Source organism: Panthera tigris, chromosome D4 (genome assembly GCF_018350195.1).
Source record: "Panthera tigris isolate Pti1 chromosome D4, P.tigris_Pti1_mat1.1, whole genome shotgun sequence".
NCBI lineage: Eukaryota > Metazoa > Chordata > Mammalia > Carnivora > Felidae > Panthera > Panthera tigris.
Window position 1 is genome coordinate 54,939,753 of NC_056672.1, and position 19,532 is coordinate 54,959,284.

The 19,532-nt window shown below is 46.2% G+C and overlaps 1 protein-coding gene across 7 annotated transcripts in view; it reads right to left on the bottom strand.

Moving 5' to 3' along the window:
* B4GALT1 (beta-1,4-galactosyltransferase 1) overlaps nucleotides 1-19,532 on the bottom strand; it is a 69,040-nt gene that overhangs the window by 16,072 nt on the left and 33,436 nt on the right. For 5 of the 7 annotated variants that reach the window (XR_006210788.1, XR_006210785.1, XR_006210786.1 and 2 more), the window contains exons 3-5: nucleotides 4,864-5,051; nucleotides 2,169-2,291; nucleotides 15-119 (exon numbers count right to left, since the gene is read on the bottom strand). Coding sequence is in view for 3 of the 7 variants with exons in the window: in XM_007076610.2 (XP_007076672.2) it covers nucleotides 15-119; nucleotides 2,169-2,291; nucleotides 4,864-5,051 (416 nt within the window). In the remaining 4 variants the exon portion in view is untranslated. The other 2 variants (XM_042965098.1, XM_042965099.1) reach the window with 2 other exon arrangements.

The following is a 19,532-nucleotide window of genomic DNA, read 5'->3' on the forward strand; positions in this document are numbered from 1 at the left end:
AACATAGAACACACCTCTGAGGATTGGGTTCATTTTTCTTGTCTCTTGAGTGGCGGATCATCCGGCACTTGCCAACAACAGCATTTGGGCGAGAAACAGACATGCCTCTAAAAACTAACCTGCAAGGAGTGAAGGGACAAGTCGTCACCGCAAAGCTGCCATAAGGCTTGGGTCCGACAGCCCCAGACTGTTGCCCCATCCGCCATCTTGTTCACTGTTCTCACTCAGCCCATACCTCAGCTCACTGTGGCACCAGTTAAAACTCATGCTAATTCCCTGTGCCCTTTGACCACTGGTTCTGTAGTTTGTGTTGGTGGGGGAGTGTTCTGTGCCAGGCACTGGGGGTGTCTACCCTCACAGAACTTACAATGTGGACTTGGAACATAGGGCCATCAGTGCCAGGATGGAGGTGAGGAGGGGAGGTGGTGGTGGGGAGCACAGAGGGAGAAGCCACTCACTCTACCTGAGCAAGACTAGGCAGAGCCAGCTATGAAGACGAATGGGTGCCCACAGAGCATTTAGGGCAGTCGGGACAACACAGGCAAAGGCAGGGAGGCAGAGCAAACACAGGGCCCTCGGGGAACAACAGAAGCTTCTGGGGACTGGTGGAAAGAGTCTGGGGTAGAAAGTGGTCAGAGATGAGGCTGGAAAGAAGGGTGAAGGCTAAATCATGGAGGCCTTCTTGGAGCTTTTCGCATCCCATTTTTCAGATCAGTGCCAGTGTCTGAAAGGGGTAGAATATACAGTTACCCAAAGTTTTTGGCCAAAGGGAGGGCTCTCTGATAACCACTGTTAAGAATGGAGAGCAGAGAACAAGACTAGAGGCAGCCAGAACAGGGTGGAAGGTTCTGTGTAGATCTGGGGGAAAGGAATGAGGACCACAACCAAAGCCTTGACACAGCAGGAGCACAAGTTGGTTAAAAAGCAGGACTGGCTGGTCCTGGATAACTTAAAGGTTTCTGGCCTTGTCTCCCTCAGCGCCTGGCATATGGCGAGTTAGGTCCTTTATCTTTCAAGAAAGCTGCTCCCCCAGCCACCCATCCTTCTAGTCCCTCCACCCTTGGGTGTCCATTCTCAGTGCTCCCTTCCCACTAACCCTCTTAACTGCTTGCGTCTGTGGTGTCACATCAGCCCCTAACACCATCCTGTGGGTCTGAGGTTTGCCCAGGTGGTGCTGTGGAAGCAAGTTTGTTTCTGTCTGGACCCCCTGTCTGGGGCTTCAGTGTCCTCCCCATCGGGCCTGTGTGACACAGTGCTCTGTCTGAAGATGCTTGATAATCAATCCGCATCCTCTAAACCTCAGGTTTTCTTCCAGGTTGATAGTAAAGACCTGGGTCTATGACAGGTTCTCACACAAAGCTAAACTTGACTGACTTGGGTGCTGCTCTGACAGACACCTTCTGTTAATTGATCAAATTAAGGTACTCCAATTCGGGAAGGAGCTAGGGTATATTCTGATATCAAGCTCAGTGACAAGCTCAGACTAGCTCCCAGAGGGAGAAGTTACTTCTTATCTGGAGATGGCAGGGTTGAAGTTTCCACTCTCAGGGAGAACTGGGCAGAATGTGGTTTCAAATGCCACTGGTGTTTTGTTTTGTTTTTTCTTTTTACCATCTGCAATGACAACGCACATGATAAAGGAGCCCTGGGGTGTGGATGGGGCGGACAGGGCTGGTAGAAAGTAGTGGTTGTTGGGGCTGGGTGGGTCCACAGAAGTTCATTATACTACTCAGTCCTCTTTTATGTTTGTTAAAAATATTCCAAAATAAACAAATAGCACAAAGATTTTGTAAAGGAACTTAGGATCCTGCCCAAAGAAACTTGTTTCATAATCAAACGGGACCACAATGAGATGCTGAATTTTTGCAAAGGGCATGTTTACTTCTTTAGGACAAAATGGCATGTGGGATAAATCAAAGTAAACCCAACCCTTTATTTGGTTCTCATTTTGCATGTTTCAAGGCTAATGCAAAAATCACAAAAGCTAAACTTCCTAGAGACATTTTTCAGCACCTGTAGCACCTACAGCAGGGCACATCTAAGAATTTGGGCTGAGTGGGGACTACATCCCTCCCAAGGGTCAATCCTTGCAGAATAATCAGGCACTGATTGAAAAACTGGAAGTGAAGGGAGACAGGGGAGAAAGACAGCTAAGTTGGGACAATTACCTGTTAAAAATGTCATCATCTTCACCTCCCCAGCCCCAATAATTATTCGGAAATCCATTGATGGTGAGAAATTGCTGTTTACTTAGAGCAGAGACACCTCCAAAATACTGAACATAAGGTAGGCTGGGGGAAAAACACACACGCACACACACACACAAAGAAAACCAGTGGTTAGTAAGTTTTGACTTTCAAAATAAAGCATGCTCAAAGCACAAATGCTTCTGAAGTTATTTTTATTCTCTGGAACTTATAAATTGGGGATTTATAAGGGTTTTCTTTGTTCTGTTTTTATATATCAGTAGAGAAGACACAGAAGTCAAAAAGTAGAATTTGCTCTAAGAATACTGTGTTGCTTCTATGGTTACCTGGAAAATTAGTCAATGACGAGAAAGCATAAGCGCACTTCCTGTGCCCCATTCAGGAACCTGCTTCCCATGTGTCCTGCTCCTGCATGAGAAATGCTTATCCAGGTCCTGGAAACCGAGATTGTGGTAAAGCCTCCCTGTGCCCACCCTGTCATGCCCTCCCTTTCCACCCTCAGCCCATCTACCAGTCTAACTTTCATTCTTCCACAGGTATACTGGCTTGAACTCTGACCCCCAACAGTCAAAATAGCGTTTCTGAAAATTTGCCAAAATAAAATTTTCTAGGAAATTTCTACCACATCCCAACTTAGCAAAATGTATAATGGCGAATCTATTTTGATACATTTTCAAGAAGTGGGGCATCAGGGCTCTCATCTTTCCACACCTTTTCGTATTTTACTATATTTTTAATGTTTATTTCTTTATTTTGAGAGTGTGTGTGTGTGCATGGGCGCTAGCGTGAGCAGGGAAAACACACTGAGAGAGAGGGACAGTTAGGATCCCAAGCAGGCTCCAGGCTGCCAGCGCTGAGCCCGCAGAGCCCAACACGGGGCTGGATCTCAGGAACTGTGAGATCACAACCTGAGTTGAAACCAAGACTCAGAAGCTTAACCGACTGAGCCACCCAGGCGCCCCTATATTTTACTATTTCAATGGTTATGAATCATGGGCTTCTGGAGGATGCAGACGGAGCACCAATGAGAAATGTTAACACTCAGATCATACCCGGAAGCCAGGCAAAGGCTTTCCTATGGGTCCTGTAAAGGCTGTGGTTTTGGGATGACCTTGTATGCAGCACCAAACCACACCAGGGCTCTTACTGGAATCCAAAGAGACTAAAATCCATCACACAATTTAAGGAAAACTAACTCAGACTTGAAGGGGGAAGTCAGCCAAACCATACAGAGCACATGAAAAAAAGCTGCAATGACTATTTTCAAATACATTCAGGACATCGGACTAGAAGTATCCATGAAGATCCAGAAGGGCCTGCTTTAATGAGTCAAAGGTAATCTATCTATAATTAGGTGTCATCAGTTAGGGGCCCAGTTACCCACCTTTGGACACACGTCACACAACCGTCTGCACCTGATTACAAGTGAGGGTTTGAACCAGGTGGCCAGGCCACTAAGGTTTGTCACGATCAGCATTTTTACAAAAAAAGGGACTCTTCGTGACCTCACAGGGAAGCACATGCCGAGCTGATGAGATTCAGTTTGCTGTCTGTGTTTTCTCTGACCAACCACCTCATCCCCCAAGCCTGACTGGTTCTGGGTAAAACAAGCACGGTGCTGTGGCAAAGAATGAGGTCCTTACCACCATGCTTCAAGAGGAGAAATTAAGAGGGGACAGGGTTTGAGCCTGTGTCTCTTAAAGAGAAGAAGGTACATAAACAGGGAAGAGGGGAGAGGGCACAGGGTGATGTTTAGAGTCAAATTCTCCTCACAGCATCCTTAGTTTCATAGCCCTCACTGCCCCCAGCAAGGGAAGACAGAAAGAAATGGGAATAAAAGGAGTCTGAAAGAAAGCATTCATATCTAAACCAAGGGACTGCTGACTGGCACAGGCCTGCCACACCACGGCGGTGCACCCAGGCCAGGGATGCCTAGCACATGGGGTCTGCAGCACAGCTTCCTGGAGCTTCAAGCTAACATAGAGCAAGGAGGGAAAGGTCAGTATACTCAACTAATAGATGATTTTAAACAATTCTATGTTAATATAAACAGGGATAATTATGGAACAAAATGCAGATTTATTTTTTTAAGATTAAAAAAAAAAGACTACATAAGGCTATTTTCCATCTATGACCTTATGCTTTACATTATACTATTGCTCTTAGAGACAGGCATTGGCTGACCTCCTCACTAGGGGCATTTTGGTGGGAAAGTTTGGGTCCTCATGCTTAAACAGAAGCCTGTGCTTTGCAGGGAAACAGTATCATGTTCCTTCTTAAAGTACCAAGGTATATCTGCCAAGGTACCCAAACCCAAGAATCTACTTGGGGAAAATGAGTCCAATTTGCTTCCCAAACTGTGTGGGGAAGAGGACAGAAGAAAGCAAGGAAATACAGCATCTGTTTGGAGCCTAAAGGCAAGAGCCATCCCAAACATAAAAACTCTTCTTGCCTGGATGTGTAGAGGTAGGGATGTTTCTGAACTTCACTTTTCTTCTCAAGTTTTACGGACTTTGGGCTTAAAAAGCACCCAGTTCTCAGAGGAAAAATTCTCCAAGAACCTAAAGACACACTCCTGGGCTACAGGAATTGCATTTCCTAGTCATCATGTAAGAGTGAAACATGTTTCCTGCAGATTCTGGTGAACATCTCTTACCTAAATCCAAACTTATCCATTGCTACAGAAATGTGCCGTGGCTGTGAAAAACACCTGTAGGCATTATGATCATTCATTGGAATGAGGTCCACGTCGCTAAACACAAAGCAGTTGTAGTCATAATCCTTCAAGGCCTCTTGAAAGCCAATGTTGAGGAGCTTGGCACGATTGAACATGGTTTCTCCAGCCTGGTGCACAAAAAAAGAAGTGATATCAGATGCCATAAGGCCAATGAGCAGAACACTCCCAGGGACTGGTGACTTTGTCGACTACATGGGATCATTAGTCGACTCATTTTTCTGCTTTCACTTTACAAATCAATACGGAATGGCATGCCCTGAGTCAGCAATCCCACTTCTAGGAATTATCATGTGGGACTTGCAAATATGCGAATAAGAACAACTTGCTCACCACGGGATTTTCATCACAGCAAAAGACTGCAAACAATGACATAAGCTTTTGCTAGGGAACCAGTTAAATAAATCATGTAATAACCATATAATGGAATAGAATTGTTCAAAAAAATAAGGAAGCTCTAAAAGGAAATGATCTCCAAGATAGTATTGTTAGGTGAAAAGGTACTTAGACCTATGTGTCATATATTTACATACTATATATAGACTAATTCCCATGAAGACACCCAGGAAACTGGTGCCTATTGGACTTTTTACTCTTCTCCCCTCTTTGTATGGTTGATTATGGTTTGATCACCACATTGTGTGCCCCTTCAAGATGTCTATTATTAAACTAGGTACCAGAGAAATATGGTGAACCCAAGTCAATTTCTGCCCTCATGGTGCTCACAACGTAGGGTGGGAAGCAGTGTGATACACATTATGATAGAAACAGGGTGTATGAGAGAGAAGAGGACACATACTTCAGGATGCCAACCACTGGGTCCTGAAGCACCAAGTCTGTTGGTGCAAAGGTACTTCATATTTTATTTACTTGTTTATTTTTAGTCTCCCCCACTAGAATAGAAGCTCAATGAAAACTGGAATTTTTAACCTTTTATTTCCCCAGTTCCCAGAACACTGCCTGGCATACAATAAGAGCTCAATAAATAACTGCTGGATGGATGGATGGATGGATGGATGGATGGATGGACCAAAGGATGGGTTTCAACAAACAATGGCAGATGAAAATTCTTCTAGGAAGCTTCAACCAAAGGGCTCCCTCAGGGTCACCACCATGGGGCTGTGTCCTTACCAACTCGCACAGCCCCAGGGTAGTAAGGACAGTTATAGCATCGACACTACCACTCTTACATTTAGCAGTCCACAAGCCCTTCCATACGTGTATTCTCATCCCGGCCAGAATCCTCCCAAAGATGCCAGGAAGGAACTAAGGCACATAAGCAACACAGCTGGTGCTGGACCCAACACTGTGAAATCCGCATTTAGTGCTCCTTCTCAGTATCTCTTGGGATCAACAAGATCAGAGCCCTCTACTTTGGGGGAAAATATACTCACAGGAGCCTACAGTGGCTACACAATCCAAAGGTGGGATACCCAACATCCACTCTCCAGGCCCACAAGAGAAGATTTGGAAACTGGTGCTTTATAAGGCTACCTGTGTGAGTACAGAGCATATGGATGGTGCCACAGCTACCCAACCTCAGGTGGGTGACTCAGAAACGAAACCACTTAAGAAACGCGAGTACTAGGAAGTCAGATAGAGTAGCCAAGAGAAGACTGAATGGATTAAGGAAGTATTTTACACAGGAGTTCCTTTGTTCAGCCCATGACAAAGCTTTCTAATCATGCATGGTGAAAGGAGAAGGCCAGGCCCAACAGCACATACTGTGTTCTGTGGTTGTCCCCACCAGTTAAGAGTCATTCAAAATCCTGCCTTCAGCTAATTCTCTGTAAGTCCTGAGGCAAAAAGAAGTTTAAAGTTTAGAAACCAGATTTGAAAACTATAAAACTGTTATAATTACTATTATTACAACACACTGCTAAAATTAATTGGGATATATAACATGAAAGGCATCGGATAAGTGTCTGACGTGCATTTAAACATCTCAACAATCTTGTAACAACCTTCATCCCAACCCAGATTTACTTCATTCTTGCCATACCCTTCTGCCTTCTGGCAATGGGGGGAGAGGCCTGTACCTGGTACTTTCCTTCTTGCTCCTCTAGCCCCATCAAGACCCTAAGAATTAGCTTTCTCTAAATATTTTAAAACACAATTCAACCCCATTGAACACTTTTCCAACAACTGAAAGGGTGTCCCAACAAAGCCTTTTCACACTTGTATAGCAGACCCCCAAGGATAGCTGCCCAATGCTCCTTTCTCTTGGTACATTCTCTAATGACAGGGGCAGGGAGCTCGTGCTGGCCATGCCCAAACAACAGGGCCTGGTCTGCTAGCCATGACTATTTGAGTTAAGCAGATGTTTGACCTGGGACTATACTATGCATTTTTCCTTTCCCGGGAACTGCACATTTGGAACCATGAATGGACACCTCTGGTACCATGCCCCAAGAACAATGGCAGCCTAGAGGAGAAACCCAAGGGAGCAGATCTATCCTACCCTTTTCCCCATATGTATAACAAGCTCCTTCAACTCATTAAGGCACTTCAGTGTCTGGTCCACCCTTAAAATTAGTCAGGCAGTTTCCTAAAATAGCTTGACCTGTATGTCACTCCTCTCATCCTGGCCTCATCTCTGTGACCCTGGAAGAGGGAGAAGGCAGGGTTCTTTCTTGCAGGTATAATTCCTTACTAGGGCCCTTAGGAACATCAGACCAGCTGAATGGTAGATAAGGAAAGTATGTCTTCCCCTTCCTCCCCTAGGATTATACAAAAGTCAACTCTAGGCTTCCTTGGGTGAAATGGTGTAACACTTTTGGGTAACTTTCCTGATAAGAAAGACAGGTCCTGGCAAGCCTGCCAACCTCCCACCAGTAACAGGAGGTGTTCATTCCTCTCCAGGGGATGGGAAGACACCCAGGCCTCATTCCTGTCCCTTCTCATTGGGCACATGCATCCAGTGTTTTTGCTACTTCATTTGCTCGGGTAAATATTTATCAAGCACCACTACTGTGCAGCCAAGCCAAAAACACAGTTGTGACAGACACGTTGCATTTTTATCCCAGGAATGCCATCTTCTTCGCTTACTAGCTATGTGACTTTGGGCAAATCATACCTCTCAGGCTCCATTTCCTCATTCAGTTACTTGGATGACAACAGGTGAATTTTCTTAAATTTGACAATGCATGAAAAAGGCCTTTGCACATTGCCTGACAACAAATGTTGGCTACTATCATTATTATACGAGTAGGTCTTCCTATCCATCTTGAACAGGCAGAGCTTTCAATATGTCTCCCAGAAATCCAACATGGAGACTTCTTCTCTAGTGTTTGTGTGTGTCCTTCGAATCAGCTCCAAGAGCCCTCCTAAATCTTGCTTCTCTGATGGGAGGATTTCTAAAAAGAATTAGGGTTCAAGTGAGTGGCTCACATGATTAGAATCTCTACAGCAGCAGAAGAAAGAGACACCTTTAGAAATGTATCATGTGCTTGGGAAGTCACACACGAAGAATAACTGATGCACCGAGATCAGGGTTCCCTCTGAAAAACTGAGCTTTTCAGTGTAGGCTTCATCTTATGTTGGTCGATAAGAGTTAATATGTATCCCAGGGGCGCCTGGGTGACTCGGTCGGTTAAACCTCCAACTCTTGGGTTCCTATCGTCGTACAAGAAATGTATCATGTGCTTGGGAAGTCACACACGAAGAATAACTGATGCACCGAGAACAGGGTTCCCTCTGAAAAACTGAGCTTTTCAGTGTAGGCTTCATCTTATGTTGGTCGATAAGAGTTAATATGTATCCCAGGGGCGCCTGGGTGGCGCAGTCGGTTAAGCGTCCGACTTCAGCCAGGTCACGATCTCGTGGTCCGTGAGTTCGAGCCCCGCGTCAGGCTCTGGGCTGATGGCTCGGAGCCTGGAGCCTGTTTCCGATTCTGTGTCTCCCTCTCTCTCTGCCCCTCCCCTGTTCATGCTCTGTCTCTCTCTGTCCCAAAAAAAAAAAAAAAAAAAAAAAAAAAATATGTATCCCAGGGGCGCCTGGGTGACTCAGTCGGTTAAACCTCCAGCTCTTGGGTTTCGGCTCAGGTCATGATCTCACGTTTAGTGAGTTCGAGCCTCACATCAGGCACTGCTGACAGTGCAGAGCCTGCTTGGAATTCTCTCTCACTTGCACGCTCTCTTTCCCTCTCTCTCAAAATAAATAAATAAGCTTAAAAAAAAAAAAAAAAGAGTTACACATATCCCTTCCTTCTAGGGCAACTGGCTCCTCTTAACAGGAGACGATAGGAAGAAAGAAGACAGGCCCAAAACGATACGACGTTCCCGCAGGTGGACAGGGAAGTCGTCTCACTGACCACAGCTCACAGAAAAACCTTTTATGATTTCTCTGTAAAACTTTATGGCTGTAAACGTTTCATGACTGGGCATTTACCTAAAAATGGGTATATCAGTCAGTCAAGCAAAGCCAACAATGTCAGTCGGGGGAGGACAGGAGCTTGGATCTGGCCAGGCACGCTGGTCTGGAGTAGTGAGGAGGCTGGCACAAGCCTGAGGCCAAACTCCTCAGGGAGAGGAGAAGAGGGAGAGGCTACCCTCAGACAAACCCAGGGCCTTTCTGGCAAATCTGGATGGCAGGGCTCAACATCATAAGAAGCATCAAATAGCTCTTTAGGGCTGTTAAAACCTTTTTCTAGAGCCCTCATTTATATTAAAGAGAGGGCAAGTGGTATGTTCATTGAAAATGGAACCTCAGGGCTCCTGGGTAGCTCAGTTAGTTAACCATCTGACCCTTGATTTCAGCTCAGGTCATGATTTCACAGTTTGTAATATCAAGCCACACATTGGGCTCTGTGCAGACAGCATGGAGCCTGCTTGGGATTCTCTCTCTCCCTCTCTCTCTGCCCCTCCCCCATAGACACGTGCATTCTTCCTCTCTCAAAATAAATAAATATTTAAAAAGGGCATCTGGGTGGCTCAGTTGGTTAAGTGTCTGACTTCAGCTCAGGTCATGATCTCACAGTTTGTGGGTTCGAGCCCTGTGTCAGGCTCTGTGCTGACAGCTCAGAGCCTGGAGCCTGCTTTGAATTCTGTCTCCCTCTCTCTCTGCCCCTCCCCCAATTTATGCTCTCTCTCAAGAATAAATAAAACACTAAGAAATTATAAAAAAGTAAAAATTTTAAAAAAGAAAAAAGGAAAATGGAACCCTCACATACTGCTGGTGGGAATGTAAAATGGTGCGGCCATCTTGGAAAACAGTCTGGCAGGTCCTCAGGTGGATAAACAAAGAATTACTTTATGATTCAGCAATTCTACTCCTAGGTATATAACCAGTGAAATGAAAACATATGTCTACACAAAAACTTTTACATAACATTCATAGTAGCATTATTCAAAGCAGGTAAAAAGCAGAAACATTAATGTCTGTTAATTAATGAACAAATAAATAAAATGTACTATACTCATACAATGCAATGTTATTCAGTAAAAAAAAAAAAAAAAAAGAATGAAGTACTGATAAATGCTCTCATATGGATGAACCCTGAAAACATCATGTTAAATCAAAGAAGACAGTCATAAAGGACCACAGATTACATAATTTCATTTATATGAAATGCCCAGAATGGGCAAATCTAAAGAGACAGAAAGTATATTAGTCATTGCCTAGGGCTGGGGGGAATGAAGGGATTTAGTAGCTAAGAAAAATGGGGTTTATTTTTGGTATAATGAAAATGTTCTGAAATTGACTGTAGTAATGGATTATGTGCTTTATCTTTTCCTTTTTTTTTTTTTCCAAGTAGGCTTCATGCCCAGCATGGAGCCCAACATGGGGCTCATGACCCTGAGATCAAGACCTGAGCTGAAATCAAGAGTAGGATGTTTAACTGACTAATCCACCCAGGTGCCCCAATTATGTACTTTAAATAGGTGATTGTATGGTATATAATTATATCTCAGTAAAGTGATTGCCAAAAAGAAAGAAAAGCCAGCTCCAGAGACAGGGGAAGGACCAAGGGTTATATTTCCCCTCTTTCTCATATTCTTTCTTGTCATTTATTGGGTATCTATTTCATGCTTAGCTATAGGGATACAGAAAAGGAAAAGACACAGGCCCTGCTTTTGAGCAGTTCCAAGTTAAAGAGGCAATTGTAGGGACGCCTGGGGGAATTAGTCAGTTAAGCATAGGACTTGGGCTCAGGTCATGATCTCACAGTGTGTGGGTTCGAGCCCCAAGTCAGGCTCTGTGCTGACAGCTCAGAGCCTGGAGCCTACTTCAGGTTCTGTGTCTCCCTTTCTCTCCGTCCCGCTCGCACTCTGTCTTTCTTTCTCTTTCTCTCTCAAAAATAAATATAATAAACATTAAAAAAAAAAAATGTTGTTTTTTTTTTTTAATAGAATAGGTACCAGAGTCTGGTCTAATCCCCAGGCAAATCCTGACTATGGCTAAAGCAACAGAAGCCTTCTCCTGATTGCAGCAAGACACATGACCAGCTGCAGAAGGCCATGGTCGCCCTTACCCAAGTTCTAACAGTCGCTAAATGATTGGTTAAACCACCCCACCTTTCCTGGACGTCAGGCCCATGTGTGTACACCAGTAGACATTTCCCCCAGCCAAGACAGCTTGGGGACTGACCATACCTGGCCCCTCCTCTGCCAAAAGACACGGCAACAATGAGGTTGGAAAACAGCAAGCCGAAGCCAAGACTCAAAGAATCAAAAATTCCATGTGATGAAACAGTTTTGCTCCCATACACATGCCACGGCCCATCACAAAGTCATACACACATGGTCCCTGCTCAATACCCACAGTAACCCACAGGCTCTCAACCCCACAGATTCAGAGGCAGGTCTACAGTCAAGTGGACACATTTGCTGAAACTCCTCCTGTGTGCTTTTCTGTGCCCACTCAGACACCAAGAGAAAAGGCCTAGGCCAAGTGGGTGACAGGAGAGCAGACAAAGCTCTGGCTGGGCTGAGCGATCCTGTGGCAGGACTGCCCACAGGCCTACGTGTGGACCTAGAGGTAGTAGACAGGCTGGCTGGGAGGTGATCCCCAGAGAATTGCCGGATTTATACAAATGCTGAGTTTGTGGAAGGCTAATATCCACTCAGCCATGATTTCACAGCAGTTGGGCCTCAGCTCTTAACCATAATAGTATGGCAACCTCAAACTTGGAAAGGGCCCTCAACAAAACCTGAGTCTGAGACTTCATTCAGCTCTTCACCCAGGGAGTAAAGGAAATGGGGCCCTTCAGGGTCAAGGAGCTGAGGGGGTGGTGGCTCTCTGCTTGCCAAAGTAATTGGCAAGAGTGAGCACATCGTTGGCCCTTGCTGGACACAGGTCAGAAGCCCTAAGTTGCCTTCGGAGAGAACTGAGCAAATCAAACAGCCCAGCAGGGGTTTTGGGTTCTGACTGAGGTGAGCCCAGAAAGCAGTTTTTAATCCCCAGCTCCACAGGAGCAAGAGCAGGATGCCTGCCTCCTTCCCTGGACCTGAGGCCCTGAGATCTTTCTGCAGAAAAACACTTTAGAAAATAAAGGCTTCTTTCTCAGAAAGCAATCTGACCATTTATATGAAGGACTGTAAAAATGTTTACACTGCTTCTGAACCCATAATTCTGTATTGGAAAATCTAGCCTGGAGAGAGGATTCTAAATGTGGAAGAAGCGACACCAAATTAGCTTCAGATTCAGAGATGTTCATTCCGGTGTTATTTACACTGGTGAGAAAGTGGAGGTTCTTTAAATGCCTTCGACCTAGAGGAAGGGCTAAGTTAATTATGGCACAGCTACATGCTCAACTACTCTGAGAGCATGGAAAGTGGTGATTATGAAGACTGAAATAACATGGCAAGATGCTGATGATATAGAATTTTAAGAAAAAAGCAGGACACAAAAGTATATACACATACGGTATGAGCTCAATTGTGGCTTAATTTTAAGGCAAAGTTATCTTAGACCTCTGCACAACAGGCTGGCTTCCAGCAACCTCAGCATTTGCAAGCAAGACCACGGAGACCATGACCTTGCCTGAGAGACCCCAGAGCTGGAGGATGGCACACTCTTAGGATTACTGACATGGCTTCCCCATGACCAGCAGAGCCTGGGCTCTGGGTTTGACTTGGGGCACATGGACATTACCAGGGGTGGCAGCAGTGGTGGCAGCAGCAGCAGCAGTCACAGCAGTAGTTAGGTCGGCACTCCTCTCTCTCTCTCTCTCTCTCTCTCTCTCTTTAGGAGGTGGAGGGCACAGAAGAGGAGGTAGGTGGAGAGTAAGAAGCAGATCACAGAGAGGAGCTCCTCCTTCAGCTTGCTTTGCTACAAACAGGATTGACAAGTAAAAGCAAAAAACCCCCACGAGAAAGAAAAAAAAAAGAAAAAGAAAAAGAAAAAAGAGACAAGGATGGACGCAACGAGAGAGGTAAGGAAGAGAGGCAATGTCAAGGCTGTGAAGAAAAGGGGCCCCATTCTGACCCCTCTTGTTCCAGGGCAAAGGCAAATTCCTAACAAGCTGGCACTCCCTCTCATGAAGTCACAGGTGAGCAGGGAAAAAGACATTTCCTAGTACAATGTCCAGGGAGGCAATCCATGAGCTCTGTGAGTACCTGTACGTGTTTTGACACATTCCCCAGGAGAATGGACCAAGCCACAGACAGGGAGAGGAAAGACACAACAAAGGAAACCATCAATCACTGGGACAGCACACAAGCTATGGTGGACACAGTGGACACAGACACTCCCGGCCTTGTTATGATGCTCCTGGGCCCCAGGATCCAGAAGGTCCCAGTGCTCAAGCAAGGGGGTGCTACAGGATAGGACTGGACCTACCACTCCCGAGCCCCATTTCTGCACACATCAGTCTGGGCACTGACAGCTTTAGGAGAAAATAGAAGGCAGGGATGGGGGTGGGGGGGCGGGGGGACGAGGATGGTGAACGGACATGATCAAAACAGAAACCAAACCACTGGGGTCATAGGCCCAGGCAGCTGTCCTCCAAAATGGGATGGGCCCACGAGTCCAATTCACTCTAATTTATCTTGGCCTCATGTAGGAACCAGCTACTCAGCACAGTCACACAGATAAGCTGCTGAGGTGTGGTGACAAATGCTCTCACTCATTGTCTCCAAACCTGGCCACACTTGGTTCCAGACAGGCAGCCTGGAACTACCTTACAGCAGTGCATAGATAAAAAAAAAGGAAGAGGGAAAAAATTCCACATTCAAAGAGTCCTCAGGCAGGCCCCCCCCCCGCTGCACCCCCAGGCTTTCAAGCCAGGATTTACCTGTCAGTATGATAACTGGGCAGGCCTCCTGGGCGGTTCTGAGGTGGTTACTCCAAAGCTGCTACCCACCTCTCATGACACACTGGGACTCACGGCGGTGTTGCCAAGTGGATATGGAGCTGTCTCCCAGTGAGAGGAATCAGTGTGTTTGGGAATGAACATGGTAAAGTAAGGCATTCCACAGGCCTTAGGTGATCTCTCTCCAAAGCCCAGCTCTGCCACTCAGCCATCATGGGGCCCCGAGCAAGTTGCTTACCTTTGTGAGCTTTCTCTCAGCAGGAACAATGAGAGTACCCATTTGCCTCATTGGGAGGCTGGCAGGGTCAAAATTCAAAGTGAGACCATGAAAAAGGTTCAGTCCAAAGGACCATACAGTTTTATGACCATCAACAACCATGCATTTTTCTCTGCATTTTTCCTGAAAAGCAAGGTCACCCTGATGGCCATGTCCCAGGCAGCCTGCTCTGGTCAGCAAGGAGGAGGCAGCTTTGGGGAGATGTCTTGGGGAAGGGCTGTGCAGGTTGGCTCCCAAGAGTCATGACCTGGCCTGACTGGGGAAGAAGGCTTCACTGCCAAGAGGAACAGACCTCACCAGAGAACCAGGATCAAGGAAGGGATGCTGAGGGTGCATGTTAAGTAAGTGGGCAATAGTCACAAGGGAGCAGCTTCTAGCGCCAAACCCTGAATGAACACTGGACCATGCATGGAGATATGTGGTCAGGGAGGCAGAGGGAGGCAGACCTGAGGGGCCTGGGGTCTAGAGGCTGCAGGCCAGGGAGGGCATGCACACGTGGAATCAGCCCTCACTCCTCACTAGAAAGCACTGAGTGGCCCAGGAACAGCAGGGAAGGAGAAGTCAGCTCTATTACAAGGCTTCACAGAGCTAATGGTGGAGGGTGGGAGGCACTCACATGGTGATTAGAAAAGAGCCACTAGGGGAAGGACGGAAGGAAAAGCACACAGGGTGGGAGGGTTGGCAGCCTAAGCAAAGGCACGAGGAGGGGAACACAGAATATGTCTCAGTGAAGATGGAGAGCTCGGTGTGGCTGTGACATCGTGTGTAAATAAAGGAGGGCTGAGGAGGAAATGGCTGTAAATAGGTCATGTCTGGACTGCAGAAGGTCTCAGAAGCTAAGTTCAGGGCTTCAGACCCTTTAGACCCTTGGCTGTGGGCAGTGGGGACATACTGAAGGGCTTAGAGAGTGACCTGGTCAGAACTACAAAGATCTTGGGCAGCCAAGCGAGATCAGAAGCCCCAGAGGATACACGAACAGAATTGGAGAGACCAGGCCTGGGCACTGACTGACTCAGGGCAAAGGGCTGCCATAGTTATGACATGGTTATTACACCCCTGCCTGACTAACTAGGCCTGCATTCCTCACCTGTTTGCTAAGTTTTATGCTGATTAATCTCACAAACATCCTCTGTTTCTTACGTACGGCTATTACTACCAGGTGGCAACCTGCCTTCCTTTCACCTTGGGTGGTTTTACAGTTTCCTTTCCTGATTAAAGTGCGAGGAAGTGCAGTGCTCCTCCCCCATCTTCTATGACATCTTGCTATCCACCTCTGCACCAAGGTCTCAGTGTTAGACCCTGGGTGGGACATCTGCGCCACAGAGCAGCACCCTGTGCTCCAAGACAGCGGGACGTGCCAGAACCCTAATGGGAGGCTGGAAGGCTGGCGGGCCAGGGTAGGAGGAGCGGTGGAGACCTGCGGATGAACCGCAATCTCAACTGGTAAAGCCTTTGCCGCTCCCTCTCCACCACACTTACTGTGAGATGCAGGTTGTTGTGGTAATTAGAGGGGCTTAAACCAAAAGGGAGTGGTTAATAGCTTAATATAGACAAGGATAGGAGCCACAAAGCCCATGAAAGCTCACCCTATGTGCAGAGCTTGAGACACAACCCTACTCAGAAGAAGCTGTTAGGCTTGACATGGCCCCTAAGTGCCCTGAGATTGTTTTCTGTCATTATCCAGTATCCTCTGACCCCATCAAGGACACAAATGGGAGGGTCTTGAGGCTGGTACTGAGTAGAGGTGAAGCAGGAGGCAGGGAGAGCAGTAAAGAGTTCATTGCTATAATGCTGGGCAAGGAAATAGGCAGGAAGAAAGGAGGGATGAGTGGCAAGAAGGAACATAAATCATGGCAGTAATAGTTAATGCTTACTGAGGGTTCATCTGTCAAGTGCCTTACAGTCCCCTGTGTAAATACTAAAACCTTCCTCTCCCACCAATAAGGAAATGGAGGTCTGAAGAATTCAAGCCTCCATCACTGAGCTGGGAGGTGGCAGAGCTGGAATTCAGGCAGTCCAAGCCTGAAGCTTGCTCCCAGCCCTTATACCCAGCTTTGAGAAAGGCTTTGAGGAAGGGACCAAATGGTCTCGAGGACAGAGTTCGTGCTGATGCAGTGAGAGGGCACTAAGTGACAGGGACTAAAGTCTGAGCTGGACCCTACTATTACTTCTATGACTTCCTACCAGTCACTTCCCCCTCTCTGAGCCTCAGTTTCCTCATGTGTGCAATAGAATACACATTTTCATACTACCTGGCCTCAGGGGTCCAGGCAGATCCCAGCGAAGAATGAAGGGGAAGTTAAGGGTAGAGATGGGGACATGGTCTGCACTTCAAGTAGAATAGTGCCATAGTGACCTGCAGTTGATGGGGGGATTGCATAGCAATTTAATGGGGCAGTAGGTTCTGTTCTCAAAAACTTGTTTGAGAACCCTCAGAATAGATGTATCAGAGGTGCCTCCTACTTTAAGCAGTCTCTCTAATCTTAAATGGGGTGGGCAGTGAATGAAGAGTCAAAATGACAGCAAGGTGTCTGAGGCAGGGAGATGACAGGAGACTTGAATGCCATCAATTTACACAAAGGTCAAAGCCAGATGCTACCAACTCCCTTTCTTCCTCTTCTCTGTGTAACAACAAAACAGAGAAGAGAGGAAGTTCCTAATTTGTAGGTGGGGCATGCTCCAAATGTTTGTTCTTCTGCCTCTTTTCAAGGATTAGGTTTCCTATCACTAGTTTATTGTGTGCTCTTTATTGAGATCATACAGATGATATTCTTTATGGGAAAAGTAGAGCAAACTTGTTTTCTTCATGATTCGGTTATCTGGAAGTCAGATCACTATTTTCCCAAAGAAACAATCAGGGTAGAGTTGGAGCAGAATAAATAAGATTAGCTGGGAGAGAAAGAGATGGGGGTGGGGGTGGGGGGAGTGGAGATTTTCCTAAGGTGGAAAGTTAATCCTTAGAAAAGGAAAAGATAGAAAAGCAAAAAGACATGGTGGCGGGGGGGGGGGGGGGGGGGGGGGGGGGGGGGGGGCAGGGGTGGAGATGATGATACTGACAAGACTAGAGGGGAAAAAAGATGTAAATATGTTTGGAAAGCTAAAAATAAAATATGTCCAATGCTAAGTTGCAGGTGGGAAGAGATGGAGGTGGGGGGTGGTTTCCCAGTATCCTAGGGAAGTAAAGAGGTGAAGCGGGGAGGCATCTGTTTAGGCCTGCTTTCCCCAAAGTGTAAGTCATAGAACATTAATTGCTTGAGATGGCTCTTGGAAAAGCGACCTCCAGTCACCCAAGCTCAGGAATCACTGTGTGCCGAGTAGTTCTGGAGGCTGTAACGTATGCTAGTACACTAAAGGCTCTGTAGGAATGAAGCCTGCTTCCCGGTTGTTCAATCCAGCATTTTTCAAATGTGTTTGGCCTCAGAGCTCCATTTCAGAAAGCACACTTGGGAAGAAGCCCTGTCTGATGTGCTGTCCAGTGCTAGCCAGCACGGCAGTGCCACGCTGTCCAAGCTGGCTTGTGTGCTTGGTCTGCCGGCTTGGACTGGGGCAGGCAGGAGCACGTAACTGGTGTAAAACTTTCAGAAACTTGCTGTTTGAAACCTGGAAATTATCTGTATAAATTAGTCAGAGGAATTTAAGTTCATGGCTAAATTTCACTGGTCCAATATTTGTTTTGACTTTATAATTGAATGGGGAAGTCTCACATTCACTTAAAATGTGACACATCTCTACATCAGCATCCTTCTCTCCAGCTTTCCTTGACCTCAGTCACCTAAATTCAAAGACTCAGCATCACCACCAACTCTTTCACCCAAGTATATATTTTAATCTAATTTATATGCTATCTAGACCACAGTTGTCTAGTTCAGGCAGGTTTGTGGGAGGCCATTAGATGTTTTGCATAATAAGATCTGACAACACTGTATCTACAGCGTATCACTTATCTACTGGTATAAATAACTGTCAAAGAGAGGAAGGAGATATGGCGGCGTGGCTTGTTTTTAGTAATTCCTCCTGGCTCCTGGTGATGGCGGCTTCCTCTTCTGGGCACTCACTGTCATTGTTTTAATAATGCTCCTGAATCTCACCATGATCAACAAGTGTTTACTGGCATCAGCCAAATAAATGTTCCTTGATGACACGGCTTTTCTTAAACAAATAACTTGTCAGATTGAAGTGGCTTGGATTTTGCAGAGCATTTACCTATTTTCTCTTACATTCTCAAATATTCTTCTAAGATGACCCACAACTGTCTGGTGGTCTTGCCTGCAGATTTTCTCAGGGCCCAAGTCTGTGCCTCATTTGGCCAAGGGACTCAAAGTGCCTTGAGGGGTTTGCCTGCTGCCTACTCCCCCACCTTGAGCTTCAGTTCCCTTGTAACAGGGCTGTTCTGCTCTCCCCTGCCTGACAGACTCAGCTTCTGCACCTGGCCCTATCACCTCTGCCGCATTCCTACACCTACGGTCAACTTGATCAATATGCAAAGCTCCTTTCTACATTGAGGTCCCTGGTCACTGGCTACAGCTGAGATGCCCAGGTGTCCCTCCAGTCTCTAGAACCTAGTTTATGTCCTGGTTCTTCCAGGTCACTGCTCTCTCCTTCCTCTGAGCTTCCAAAGCATTTGGCAGCTGCCATCCAATCACATACTATTTGGGATTGTTAATAAATTGTTCCTGGAAGGGTCTCACTTGCCACAGTGGGGATGGAAGCTTCAGGACAGATAGAACTGGGACCTTCCTTCTTTAATGACTCTCTGCAAACTATGTCATTGTCATGACAGTGCTCAGAAATGACTGATGGACACACTGCTATTTCCAGCTTCCCTCTGGTCCAAGGAAGGCATACACCGTCCCTCTAAGGGAAGCTGTCAACTGCCACCAATTTTACTACCTCAAGCAGATCCACAATTTATCTTGATATTAAATGGAGAATAGGCCTTTCAGAAATGGGTATACTGTGTCTCTTCAGATGAATTTCAATAAACCTTGGTGTGTAGATAGGGTAAATGTGTTATTCCACATAGCAGGTTATAGTCTATAAAGATATGAATTTAGTATTTAA